The following is a 14,189-nucleotide window of genomic DNA, read 5'->3' as shown; positions in this document are numbered from 1 at the left end:
GGGCCAATCTTCCTTCACCCAAATCATTTCGGCTAAGATTTGGTGTATTTTTATGCAATTTTTGTTGCTTTTTTTTTTGTTTGATAAATAGAGAGATTGAGTTCGACATGGTGCGATTTTGTAAGCCTAAATCGAGCCGCGTGATTTTCTGCGAGTTATAAAGAGAAAACCTAGCTGTATTCCATATAAAAATAGCAGAATAGTAGATGTTAAAAGACAAGAACTAGGAATCGTATCAGAGAGAGAAGAGTCTTTTTGTTTTTGTTCTTCATCGATGGTTATTGGCATGGAGGCAGGAGGTAATTTTTTTTTTTTTTTTTACTGTGGCATTTGTTTTACGGAATGTTAGTTTAATCCTGTGAGTTTCTTTGTTCTTCTTTGTCGACTGCATTGTTCTTTCTGAGATGTTTGTTTAAAACCCTGATGAATCTCTCTGCCATCTCTTCTTTCTGACGCCATTATTATTTTACTCGGAAACAATATTTTGTTGGAAACGTTGGTTATTATCAAAGGTACTAAACCCTAGGCAATGTTAGATTTTACATCCATGATAATGCACTTACTATTTTGCACCATTCCTATGTTACTGGTTCTTTTAAAACCCATTTGAAGTTTTAGATTGCTCTTTCCCTGTCTCTTACGCTATTTCTTTTTCGGACTTGTGTAGAAGCCAGGTACTGTGACCTGGATTTCTTTGAGTTGGCGAAGATCATCTTTGCAAAAGTTCAAAAATTGGAACCAGACAACGTATTCAAGATCATGGGATGCATATTTTTGAAAGAACCAAGTGACCTAGAAATGGTCCAATTGGCATATGGTTCTGAACACTTGTTGCTTTCAACAGTAGAGGATGCAAAGAACATGCTTACCTTGCTTTTTCCCAAGAAATCCATGCCTGAATTCCGAATTGGTTCTTACCCTCCTTTTGGATCACAATCCAACTCCTCTCTCAACCACATCTCAACTTCTCATTGGGGTACTCAGTTTGCTCAGAACGAACACAATGCCACATCCCACAGCTTTGATTTCTCCCCATTTTCTGATTTGGTTGGAGACAAGTACTCCCTCCACAGTCAAGCCCAAACAGTGGAGCTGCTGGATGGTTCTGCTTCAAGGCACATTAGCAACTACTATGGCCTGGATTCTGCATTGGCTGGTGGAATGGATTCTAGGTTTAACAGGAGATTGCACAGCTTATCTGATTTGCCTATTAAGGCATGCCACTATTTCAACAAGGGCTACTGCAAGCATGGAACGAACTGTAGGTACTCACATGCCCAGTCCTTCCCAGATGGGTTTCCTCATGCACATAGCACCAATATGCAAGAATGTCCCATTGAGGACCACACACTCACACCAAGATCTCTAGAGAAGCTGGAATTTGAGATTTCAGAGCTTTTGAGGTCCAAGAAGGGAATGCCTGTTTCAATTGCCTCATTGCCCATGTTATACTCTGAGAAATATGGAAAGAACCTCCAGGCTGAGGGGTACCTCACTGAGAGCCAGCGTCATGGCAAGGCTGGTTACAACTTGACCAAGCTGCTGTCCCACTTGAAGAAGAGCATTAGGGTCATTGAGAGGTACTTCAAGGGCATTGGCTTGTGAACTTAGCTTCTTTATCTAAATTCACTGTTTATGTATGAATTGCAGGCCGCATGGACAGCACTCAGTAATTCTGGCAGAGGATGCTCCAAAATATATAGATGGCAGGAATGAGAGAAATGACCTATCTCCAACATCGTCTAGTTCTCATCAGATTTATCTTACTTTCCCGGCCGAAAGCACATTCACTGAAGAAGATGTTTCCAACTATTTCAAGTAATTATAGAGAATGAAGTTGAGCATTTGAATTGGTTGCTTGCTTTTATCTTTTTATCTTATCTGTTGCCTTTTTGCAGGCAATATGGCCAAGTGCATGATGTTAGGATTCCTTGTCAAGAAAAACGCATGTTTGGGTTTGTTAGCTTTGTCCATCCAGAGACTGTCAACATGATTCTGATGAAGAGGAATCCCCATTACATATGTAATGCCAGAGTTTTGGTGAAACCATACAGGGAAAAGACAACAATCGTGGACAGGTCAATTTCTTCTTTACTATTGAAGATTTTATTTCTTTAATTGTTTATTTCTGTAGAATCTTTTCCAAGTGCTAATAATTTCCTATATGTGAGGCAGATCTTACACAGAAAAATTGAAGCCTATGATACATTGTCTTTCCAATTATCATGAAATGGATCGTGATGCTCATTCAGGTGAATTTGGTTGCAAAGCTTAAAATTTATTGCACTTGAAAAATGATGTTTGTAATATATAATTTACATATTTTTCAATGTAATAATATGTAACTTCATTTGTGTTACAAGAATCTGAGTGTGCAAGACTACAATATCAGCTGCTGATTGAGGAAAAGCAGATGATGGAGCAAGAGAGAACACATCTCTCTGGATTGAACTTGACTCGTGAGGCGGTAACTCAGCAGCATTATTTGACTCCTAGAGTTGAATTGAAACCTTTTGAAGGTAAGGAAGAGCTAATCTTATTCACAGTTGGCAATTTTTAGTACCATTAACTAACTTCTTGTATGCAATGCCGTATGCTTGTTCAGGTCCCAATCACTTGTTACGAAATCATTTCAGCTGTGCACTTGATCTTCTGAACGATGGTGCCACAGTTGAAAGCAAAACTAAAAATATAGGTGAACAAGAAAGGTAAAAGTGATTATATCAGTACAAGATATGATTATTGGTTTATTTGATCTCAACTACAAGATCTTGCCATCGTCTAATCTGATATTTTGATCTCTAGCATTCTTCATATTCACACAAATGAAATCCTTATCTTGTGAATTTGAAATTTTTATTTATTTATACTCAGTAGAGGCTGCTATTGGCTTATATGCATCTTCTCTCGGTGTCATTGGTTTACTATATAACTGAATCAATACAGATAAAAGGAAACACCTAGCTAATCAGAGGCTATCAATTTATACAATGTTCAGTTAATGAGTGAAAAATAAAGCATATGAAAGACTGAAACAAGTAAGAATACAAGATACAATGATTAGAGATTTTTTGACAATCAACAAACCAAAAACCAACTTCTACTTAGTAATTAAATTCACCACTTAGGATTTAACTTAATTCATTATGTAATTATTCATTCACCATATTGGAAATTTTCCTATAGGTTCCTTGTCATAGTATCACTTTCTAAGTAAATTGTTTGCGCTTCCAACCAAGTACTAGACAAATATAAACTTTCTTCTTGACATTACTAGGTTAATTTTCTCTGTACAGGCAAAACCATAATGAATGAAAAAAAATTAAGGTTAGAAAATGCTGCATAATTAGAAACTTTCCCCTTTTGGTATCTTAAGCACTTGAAATCCTTCCACTACAAATTGACAAATTGATAGCTTGATGAACTTGGAGGCTTCAGCACTTTGGGGGGTTTAAAGTAATTCAAGGCTAAATTGCCACTAGGAAGCTCAATTTAACACATCCATCATCCTAGAAAAGTCCCTAGTGTTTTGATGGGATAAAATATAGTTTGAATACAATCAAAACAAAGTAAACTCAATTCCAATGAAAATGTGGTGGAAGGCTCTTGGTGATTTAGGGGGTTTATGGAGGATCAAGTAATCAGATGTATTTTATTTTGTTTTATTTTTTGAAACACTAACAATTAGTCAATCAGAGCTCACTAAGTGCAGCATAAGGATTGCATTAGAAGTAGAAATACTGACTTAGATTAAAACAGTGGTGATCTGATCACAACAAAATCCCGGCTGTCGAACACCAACATCAAGGATAGTTCAATAATATACGTTGAAGCCAACAGAAGATTATATATTGAAGAGCCTAATTAATGAAAACGGTCAAAGTAATAATGCCCCTTCCTTTATTGATCCTCTGCTGCTTCAAGTGTGCAAGATGTCTCCATGCAATCATTAAGGAGTTAGAATTCCAGTTTTCATTTCTAAAGTTCCTATCACATCTGATTTTCCAGATGAGATACATCCAATAGTTGGTTGCCCAACTTGGACAGAAATCTTGATGTAGATTGTGGCCAATTGTGTGAAACATTGATGGGAAAAAAAAGTATTCAGTGGGATGGATAGTTTTTGTTTGATAATTTCCCAGCCCATAAACATGAAAAAAGGGTGAGAAGAGGCTTCCAACACTGCATTTGAACAATTGACACAGTGGGAGCTATCTACCTGCACCTTGTTATTAATTAGCCTTTCTTTGCAATTGATTCTATCACGAAGGATCAACCATGCCAAAATCTTGGCCTTTAGTGGTGCTAAAGAAGTCCACACTAAGAGTGAAGAGGGGAGCTGATACACAAGAGGATTGCATGGTGGGGCAATTTGAATTCCACCACCAGATACAATGGTCAGAAACTTGCTCAAGAAAGAGCATCTTTGCTGCAGCTCCGAAAGGTCCAAGCTATGGATTCCTCTGGAAAATTGAAAGCCTACCAGTGATTGTGACAACTGGAGATCTCAGATAAGTATAATTTCTTGTTTTTACATAAGCCATAAAATATCCCTAAGAAATATATTGCAACACCAGGCCATCCCTCCACCTGACCCGGGTTCTAGGTTGTTCCTGCTCAACTTAACTAGGATACTTAAATGACAGAAGTCCTAGACCAGGATGAAGCTCTATGTAGGAAAAACCACCTATGATCAAACATACACATCCTCCAGCTAGAGTTAGACAAATAAGTGGCTGCTAAAATTACTTTTCATACAGTGAGGGAGTCGAAGTTCCATAGTCACCATAATTGCAATGTGTGGCTGAGTCAAAGTGGTTCAAGCTGATCAAGTAGAGTCAAAATAGTTCTATGAGGATTTAGTTTAGAAATTTGCTCCCAAGAAACCAAATATCTAGCTCTGGATGGAGATTCAGATCCATGCTGCCAAAAAATATCCTCTCCTAGCCTTGTCTATTGCTTTGATGACCCGAAAAGGTATGATATAAACCATAGCTGAATGAAGAACCAATGAAGTAAGAGAACTCTTAATTAAGATCATTCTAGCCTCTTACACTTGTGCTACTAGTGTGTTCCAACACTCTAGTTGGCCTTCTTAAGCTGGTAACCCAATTAATTAATAGGAAGTCTAGCATAGAAGCAATCGAAGGTCTGTGCCAATGCAACACCCAAGTCTGCATTATGTCCAATGCAACACCCAAGTAAGAGAACTCTTAATTAAGATCATTCTAGCCTCTTACACTTGTGCTACTAGTGTGTTCCAACACTCTAGTTGGCCTTCTTAAGCTGGCAACCCAATTAATTGATAGGAAGTCTAGCATAGAAGCAATTGAAGGTCTGTGCCAATGCAACACCCAAGTCTGCATTATGTCCAATGTAAGAAAGGGGAGATTTGCTAAAATTTATTTGAAGGCCACATAGATAGACCAACAACTGCCAGCAAAAACTTGCAGCTTAGAAATCACCCAGCTTAGCTCAGATTTTTTTGATGTGATATAACGGTTGGTTTGAGTTAAAAATGTCATATTCTTAATGCAGAGCTTGTGAAATATCTTGCAGATACTTTTTTTCTGATCCCTATAACTAATTTTACATCAGAAATAACCAGTCATCCAAGTCTTATATTTAGTTAACTGTGCAGAAAACATTCGTTGACAGTATAACATTGAATTACTTATTATTATATATTTTGATTGCTTACATGCTATAAAGCTTTGAAAACTATTCACTAAGTTTTTCATCACTGAAATCAGAAGACCACATTAAAACTTGAAACTTTGCCAGCAATCATAGTTTATTCTAAATTTCTCATTGTTAATTGTATAAGGTCATTTATTTAACTTGGCATATTTGCTTTTGTTATTCACATAACTTAAATTCTTCTGTGTTCTATGCAGCGACAACATTGAACTCCCTGATAGCCCATTTGCAACTCCATCTATAGCAAGCAGGACTTCTCCACTCGTATATCCAGACTGAACAACAAAGAAATCAACGGAGCTTTCAATTCCATTTTACATCAGTTGACTCCGACTCTTAATAATCTCTATATTCATGAATGGACAAATAAATGCTTCTCCATATTTTACTGTGAAAAGGATAGGATGATACCAACCAGAAGAACGCAATAAACTTGTCTTTGTAGATATTGAAGAAAAATGTTGTTAGAAGAGGAAACTAACTTATCATAGAAGGACGACAACTACCAGAGAATAGAAATAAATGTTCTATAACTTACAGTTTTAGGTGGTAAGTAGCTGATATACCTCAGTAATCACTAATGTCCCTTGTTATTAAGCTTGTCACAAACAATGGGCAGATGACTGTTTATCAAAGAAAAGACCAGACAATTTAACATTCGTAGTAGCATATGTATACAAATTTATGCTCATCTGTCTTGGAATTATTGCTGAAGCACTTGAATGTAAATATATAGTCAATGCTACTTCAAATTTTAAAGTTAGTGAGTCAAGAAATCTTTGCTTGTGTTATGACATTCTTTGGTTCTGTTTTGAATGGTGTAACAAATCTATATTTACTTGCATTTCCATTTGCATTAGAAATGTTTCAGCTTCCAAGTTAAATAAAATCTGAACGGAATTCAAACGTTACATCATTTATTCGGATTAACTCGAGATATGATGGATTTAACTAGTCACAGAAGACCATAAGCCTGTGATATCAGTAGATCGCTGTTGAGAGAAGAGAAACACAATGTGAAGGTTGGATTTTCTGTCTTTTGAGTGTGTTATTAGAACATGTACAAGACAGTCTCACTCATCGACTCGATCACCTCCTCAAAATATTACACACTCAGAAGAACTAATTTTTTTAATTAATATATATTTTTAGTGATATTTTAATAGTAGTGGTCTTCTTGCATTCGGCTGTAGCATTTGCTCTAGTAGAGTTCGCCGCCGACATCTCTACCCCATCTGTGGGCATCATCTATTTGTCTTTATCTGTCGGAAATAAGTCCTTAATGTCCTCCAGAATTCTCCCTCTCGTTTTCGATAGGCAGGTGAAGAAGAACACCCACGCGACCGCTGCCGTATAAGAAGAAACTTTCGCCGATGGTGATGGCCTTGTACAGTGATATGAAGGGTCATGGTGATGATGCTGCTGGTCACCCGGTTGACCGCCGCAACGATGGTCGCCCCCTTTGCCTGCAGTCGCAGTGGCAGAATCTTTGCCCCGTACACCCACGTGATGGGCCCCTTCCTGATGGAGAAGAATGCCACGTAGGCGAGGATCGACGCAACGCCCAACCCAACTGCGTGAAGGACTGAACGTATCGAAATGCTAAGTGTATCGAACTTTATTTTATTTATCCTTAGTATTCATAATTTACTAATAAATTTTATCGACAAATTATCTTAAAATATAATAATTTTTCTAATTTAATATCTAATAAAAATATTGAATTGTCAAAAACACATTTAAAATCTTAAAAGTCTAAATATTTATAAAGAGATTGTTGTCTTTTCATCAAATGATGCAACTATTATACCTTTTCAGTCAACAGACACATGAGTACAACAATTCAAATGAAATAGTGTAATAGAGAGATACATTAATTCAACTCACATATGTTACAATCTCTTATAATCCTCTACTAGATTGTAATATTTCTTTCGGATTGATTATAATAGATTCACACATACAAGAAGATATCTTTCGATTTTAACATTCAGTTGGTGAAATACTTTAAAGCATTTGCAAGATGATAGTGTGCCTTGACATTGAACTTCATCTACAAGCAAATATCGAAAATATATCACATATGAATTATCTTAAATTTCAAAATATGTTCAAATTATTTAGCACTATTATAGCTTTGTGCTCGATGTTAGATTCATGAACATTTTTAAGACTAAACCATAGTTTTATTAGAAACGACACTATTTCTCATGTTCAATAGGTGAAGTTTCAAATTGTCTCTAGCTATGTTAAGACTTGAACTTTATTAAGAGTATGTATGTTGGTGCGGGAAGCACCAGATGATCGAATCTTAGTTTTGATAATGACACTAGGTTCAAGTTAAGTGTGTTGGACTAATGTTGTTAATCTAAGTGTGCAGGGAGCACAGGTTTAAACAAAGTCCTAGTTGAGGCTAAGCAAAGGACAAAGTCTTAGCTGGAGGTTAGGCAAGGGCAAGTCCTGATTTGGAGGATCAAGCGGAAGTCTTGACAGAGTCAAGAGCACCAAGTGCAAGCCCATGCAGTGTCAGGAGGATCGGGAAGCATGGTCAAATCCAGCCGAGCATGGTCAGGAGACTAGAGGACATGGTGAAGTCTGGACGGTCTGAAGGACCGAGTCGCAACAACAAACTCTAAGGGCCAAGGACAAACCGAGCAAAAGTCTAATAAGTCTGGAGGACTTGGTTGGCATCAGGTATACTCTCTTGAGAGGAGTGGATCAGGACGTGTTCTTGAGAGGAATATTAGGCGTCGTTCTAACTCAAGGTCTCAGTAGAGACCTAAAGTTATGACCAAGAGATAGTTCTAGAAACTGACTCTACACCTGTATTTTACATGTTTTTGGAGCTAACTTTTAATGTAGGTTGGAGAGGTAAAGTACTTAGACTCCGGGCTAAGTTATCCAAGGTTCAGATGTTGGAGTCGACTTGAGTGACAGTCAAGTCGACTTGAGCCTAGATAACCTCAGCGGAAGTCAAAGTATATCAAAAATCCTCCATGTCGGATTGGAGTCGACCTGAATAGGTAATCCAGTCAACCTGAGCACCGGATAGCCCAGCGGAAGACAAAGGTTATCGGCAATCTCCACGTCAGCTTCGAGTCGACCTGAGTAGGGACTCGAGTCGACCTAAAGGCGGAGTCAACGGGGAGAAATAGGATCGCTGCCTAGGTGGGGTCGACCTGAGATTGGCTAGAGTCGACCTGAGCACATTATATAAGCAACCTCGACCAGAGGCTCGGAACACGAATTTTCTAAATCTTCCACGTGCAAACCCTGTCGAGACGACGACACCCTTAGCAACTAGAAGCTACCGTAACGCCACCGTAACATCGGAATCACACTGAATCGATGATCAAGGACTTTCGACATTTGGGTAAAAAGTTCCTTTGTTTAATTTATACATTCGATAAATATATTGGCTTTATCGAGATATCTTTGTAATCGTTCAACTTGTTTTCGTAAGGGAACAAGTTTACTAGTGGATTGTCCGTCGAAAACAGTCAAAGACCGTGGGCCTTAGAGTAGCAGCCTTCGGCTGTGAACCAAGTAAAAAAGCTTGCGTCTCCTTTTCTTTTACTGTTCTTTATTTCATTTAAGTCTTCCGTTATCGCACTCGTGATTTACACAATCGAACGAACTTTAAAAATTGTGTGAAAAATGCTAAAGCGCTATTCACCCTCCCTCTAACTCTTTACACGATCCTACAATGCACTCAATTTCAATCACATAGTTATTCACATTGAACATCCTAGAAGGGACTAATAAAGTATTTTGGTGCCAAACCAATCACATAACAATGACTTGTTCTTACCCTTTTAAATATGGAATACTACTACATAGTTGGGTTACCATCATCGATGATTATTTCAAAAAGTTTCAGTCTCATTCTTCTAGATGTTTCCTTGATTAAATCTCTTGAAAGACACTTTGTTAAAGAATTTGCTAGGTTCTTATTGGTCCTAACATAGACCACATTGACAACTATTATATACTTTGTTGTAACCTCTAGACAATATAGTTTCACTATCGCAATATAAAGAAATAGATAGTATCGGTCATGGCCACAACTCAATATCATATAACAGATTTTTCAGCCATTCTGCTTTTTTATCTGTAGCAGCAAGTGATATAAACTCACTTTCCATAGTCGAGTGAGTTATGCATGTTTGTTTCTTAGAAGCCCAAGAAACATACACCTCCAATAATTATAAAAATCCACCAGTTGTGAATTTATTTTCATGGATATTAGTTATCCAACTAGCATCTGAGGATCCTTTTAGTATCTGCAAAAAATTATTATAAGACAAACCCTAGATTGTATGAATCTTTTAAGATAACCAAACTCTAACTAACAATTGCATTCTAATGTTCAACACTTGGGTTACTTGTGAATTTTGACATTTTGCAACTACAAATGCTATGTCCAATTGATAGATCTTGTAATTCATAAGCCGCATAAGTTCTATAAACTGAATTAGAACTTAGGTAATTGAAAATACAAGAACAAGGATCTAGTTTCTACGAATAACATGGTTTAACATATAAAAACATAAAATAATGACAAGGAACCTGTTTGGAGAGTCATTGTCCTTTTCCTGCAACGCCAACTACTTGATCCCTGTGGAAGAAAATAAAGCGGAAGCGAAAGGGAGGTCTTCCAAGGGAATTAGGGTGATGGCGCCGTAAAACCTTCGTCAATGGGAAACGAAGGCGATGTCACTTAATACCCTAAACCCTCGGGGACCAAACCTTTATATAGGTATCCAATCCGTTATCAGCTCATAGATAATAACGGAACAGATTGACTTATTCTATATATTTAATCCCTATCCAATAATCCTAGAACGGATTAATAAATTTAATCCATATCCAATAATACCGGAATGGACTAACGGATTCTACATATTTTAATCCACATCCAATAATCCGAAACCCAATAAACTTTAATTTGATCACTTGAATGGGTTCGGTTCGTATCCGCATATACAAATTATAATTAAGCCCACTTTTAAGAAATTAAATCCAACATGTCCGACCTTGTGCACTGTGTAGCATACATAAGGCTACCAATCACACTATCATATTCTAGTTGTGCTACTACCCTACCAAATTTTTTTAGTAATTTAATACTAAGTATCATATGGTGTATTAGCTTCTTTAAATTTCAAATAATTGAATTTAAGAAGCATCTTCTTCAATATAATGAGATTGATACAATGAGTAACCCCCATTATTTTTCATGACTTTTATACTTAAGATAGTATCTACCTCACTAAGATTTTTCATCTTAAATTGTGAAATTAGATACTTTGTGAACATATAAGTAAGTCATCAACATATAAGCATAAAATAACTCTAAAATCATTTGTGAATTTTGAATATATGTATTTATCAGCATTATTATGTTTAAAATCATGAGATAAAATAACATTATTAAACTTCTCATGTCATTGTTTAGGAACTTGTTTTAATTGATAAAGCGATTTAACTATCTTGTAAACTTTCTTCATTTTTAAGTAATACAAACCCTTCAAGTTGTTCTATATAAATTTCTTCATTTAAATCACCATTTAGAAAAGTTATCTTTATATCCATTTGATAGACATGCAATTTATAAATTGAAGCAATAGCAAATAACACTCTTATGGATGTTAATCTAGCTACTAGAAAATATGTATCGAAATAATCTATACCACGTATTTGTTTAAAATCTTTTGCTACCAAACTAGCCTTGAAAGTTTGTATAGATCCATCACAATTGTACTTTTTTTCTAAACACCCATGTATTGCTTATCGATTTAGATCCCAAAGGGAGGTCAACCAAAATTCAAGTTTGGCTAGATATTATTGAATCCATTTCATCATTCATAGTCTTTCTCCAAAAGGAGGCATCCCATGATGACACATCGCTTCCGTAAATATGTTTGGATCTTTCTCTATATTAAGTAATAAAGGTAATTTATTAAATATATCATTTCTATCTCCTTTAATCAAAAAGTTAAAACTTGAGATGAAATAAATTCTGGTGCTAATTTCTTTTCATTCCTTTCATGTTGACTTCTCTTTGGTTCAAAAGATGTCATAGACTCTTTTCTTTTGTTTTGAGTGAAGGCACTAGGAGTAGATTCACATGGTTGATTATTACTAGATTCCAAACTATTAATAGAATCAAAATTGAATTTATTTTTGATAAATTACATCTCTTGATTCCACAATTACATTAGAATCTAGGTTCAATAATTTATATGCTTTGGAATTTTCAGCATAACCAACAAATACACTTTTAATTCCCCTTGCGCCTAACTTTGATGATTTAGGATCATGTATTCTATAGAAGGCTAAACAACCCCATACTCTTAAATATATCAAGTTTGGTTTTCTTCTTTTACATACTTCATAAGGAGAAACATGTGTTTTTATAGTAATTCTATTATGAACATGATAGGTAGTAAGTAAAGTTTCTCCCCACAAGTTATTTGGCAATTTAGCATTAAGAAGCATTGAATTAATCATATCCATATAAATTCTATTTTTCCTTGGGGCCAAACCATTTGTTGAGGAGTAAACGGTGTTGACTTTTGGTGAATAATTTCATGCTCTTCACAGAAGGTATCAAACTCATTTGAAAGATATTCACCACCTATATCACTTTGAACCATTTTGGTTTTTTTTATCTTTTTGATTCTCAATTTCAGCCTTGAAAAATTTAAACTTTAAAATGCTTCATTTTTTGTTCTAATCAAATATACATAGGTATATCTAGAACAATCATGAAAGTGATAAAGTATCTTTTTCCTCCTCTAGTCAAAACACTATTATACTCAGAAATATAAATATGAATGATATCTAATATTTGTGTGTTTCGTTCGGCTTTTGGAAATGACTTCTTAGTCATTTTTGCTTGTATACAACTTTTACACTTATCATATTTTGTATCTTTATAATTAAGCAAACCATGTTTAGACATATTGACGCCGGACGGGATAGCGATTATCCCGGGGGCAATATTGAATCTGTAAGTTCGATTGCGAACGTTGGAAACAATCTTCTAAAACCTATTAATTCGGAAGAATAACAGGAGATAGGGAAATAAATGGCATTGCCGAAATTATTATTAAACCAAAACTTCTTCTCCTAAACATCAACTCATAACATGTTTATATAGACTCAAACTCTAAGAAAGATTCTTAAAAAAAAGAAAAATTTCTTAACAAATTCGAAAAGAAAGATTCCTAATAAAAAGAAAACTTTCTTAACAAACTCTAAAAAAAAGATTCCTAATAAAAAGAAAAATTTCTTAACCGACTCAATTCCTAAAAATCCTAAACAGATTTTAAAAATCTAAAAATAAAAAAAATAAAACTTTTCAAAACTACTCTAAATACCAAAAACTCTAAAAATTACTAAAAATAAAAATTATCAAAATTAATAATAAAAATCTTTGGATGCTCCTGCATCAGTCGCCCCAGGTTGAAAGAAACTCATCCTCGAGTTTAGAGTAGTGTCAGGTGGTCGCCCAGGAAGAAGATCGTCTTGCACCAAATCAATAAAATTCATTAGTAGTTGCTGGGCTTTAGAAATTCTCGTCGATTCGCTAACAAATATGACATCAGGAGGCCACGGGTTGATCATCTTCCTTGTTGGTAGCCTCAATCGTCCTTCTTCAAAGCCCAAAATAGTGGTTGATAGCCTCGATTTCTTCTTATCACAGCTCAAAGGAGAATATAATTGTATCGGAATACATAAACTAATCATGTTGCTAGATGCTCCTGCATCAGACGGTCCAGGTTGAAAAGAACTCATCCTCGAGTTTAGGATAGTGTCTTCAAAATAAAAAATCTTTAAGTGCTGATGAATCAAAAGTCGTCGCGTAAGTGGTGGAATAGGAGGAAGATCCTCTGATATTAACTCAGTCAAATCTCTAGGTGGTTGTTGTACTTCTGATCGAACATAAACTGCATCCTCAGATAATCTATCATCTAGAATCTCACAATCATCACCATAAAATACTTCGTCATACACTGGCTCGCTAATTGACTCGGTCTCATCTTCATCATAAATTGGATCACCGACTATTTCGATCTTGTCGTTCATATCTTTCTTAAGAAAAATTGTATCCAAGTAAAAAGAAAAGAACTTACGACTTTTAAGATTTCGGACACTACGATCACAGTGTGAGGCTTCCTTATCTAAAATCTGCCTATCACAATCTTGAACACGTACCTCACGATCTTCAAGATCTTGCACCGTTAGATGTTGGAACTCGGTCTCATCTTCATCATAAATTGGATCACCGACTATTCGATCTTGTCATCCATATCTTTCTCAAGAAAAATTGTATCCAAGTAAAAAGAAAAGAACTTACGATCTTTAAGATTTCAGGCACTATGATCACAGTGTGAGACTTCCTCATCCGGAACTTTCCTATCACGATCTTGACCACGTACCTCACGATCTTCAAGGTCTTGCGCCGTTAGACGCTGGAATAA

General features: G+C 35.8%; 1 protein-coding gene across 1 annotated transcript; it reads left to right on the top strand.

Moving 5' to 3' along the window:
- The first annotated feature begins 274 nt into the window (after positions 1-274).
- LOC141812139 (zinc finger CCCH domain-containing protein 18-like) lies at positions 275-5,979 on the top strand. Its single transcript, XM_074700177.1, has 8 exons — positions 275-299; positions 668-1,580; positions 1,651-1,818; positions 1,899-2,078; positions 2,176-2,252; positions 2,364-2,519; positions 2,606-2,708; positions 5,898-5,979. The coding sequence occupies exons 1-8, from the start codon at positions 275-277 to the stop codon at positions 5,977-5,979; spliced, it is 1,704 nt and encodes a 567-aa protein (XP_074556278.1).
- The last annotated feature ends 8,210 nt before the right edge of the window (positions 5,980-14,189 follow it).

Source organism: Curcuma longa, chromosome 18 (assembly GCF_044706935.1).
Source record: "Curcuma longa cultivar G26 ecotype Majalengka, Jawa Barat chromosome 18, ITB_CL_G26_1.1, whole genome shotgun sequence".
Lineage (NCBI taxonomy): Eukaryota > Viridiplantae > Streptophyta > Magnoliopsida > Zingiberales > Zingiberaceae > Curcuma > Curcuma longa.
The sequence above is the reverse complement of the archived record's forward strand: the minus strand, read 5'-3'. Positions and strand labels throughout refer to the sequence as shown.

Bases quoted from the DNA above. Each gene is read 5' to 3' on its own strand.
- LOC141812139 (XM_074700177.1), top strand. From the start codon at position 275: ATGGTTATTGGCATGGAGGCAGGAG. The intron at 1,581-1,650 runs GTACTTCAAGGG...TATGAATTGCAG, and splicing joins AGCATTAGGGTCATTGAGAG to GCCGCATGGACAGCACTCAG. The intron at 2,709-5,897 runs GTAAAAGTGATT...TGTTCTATGCAG, and splicing joins AATATAGGTGAACAAGAAAG to CGACAACATTGAACTCCCTG.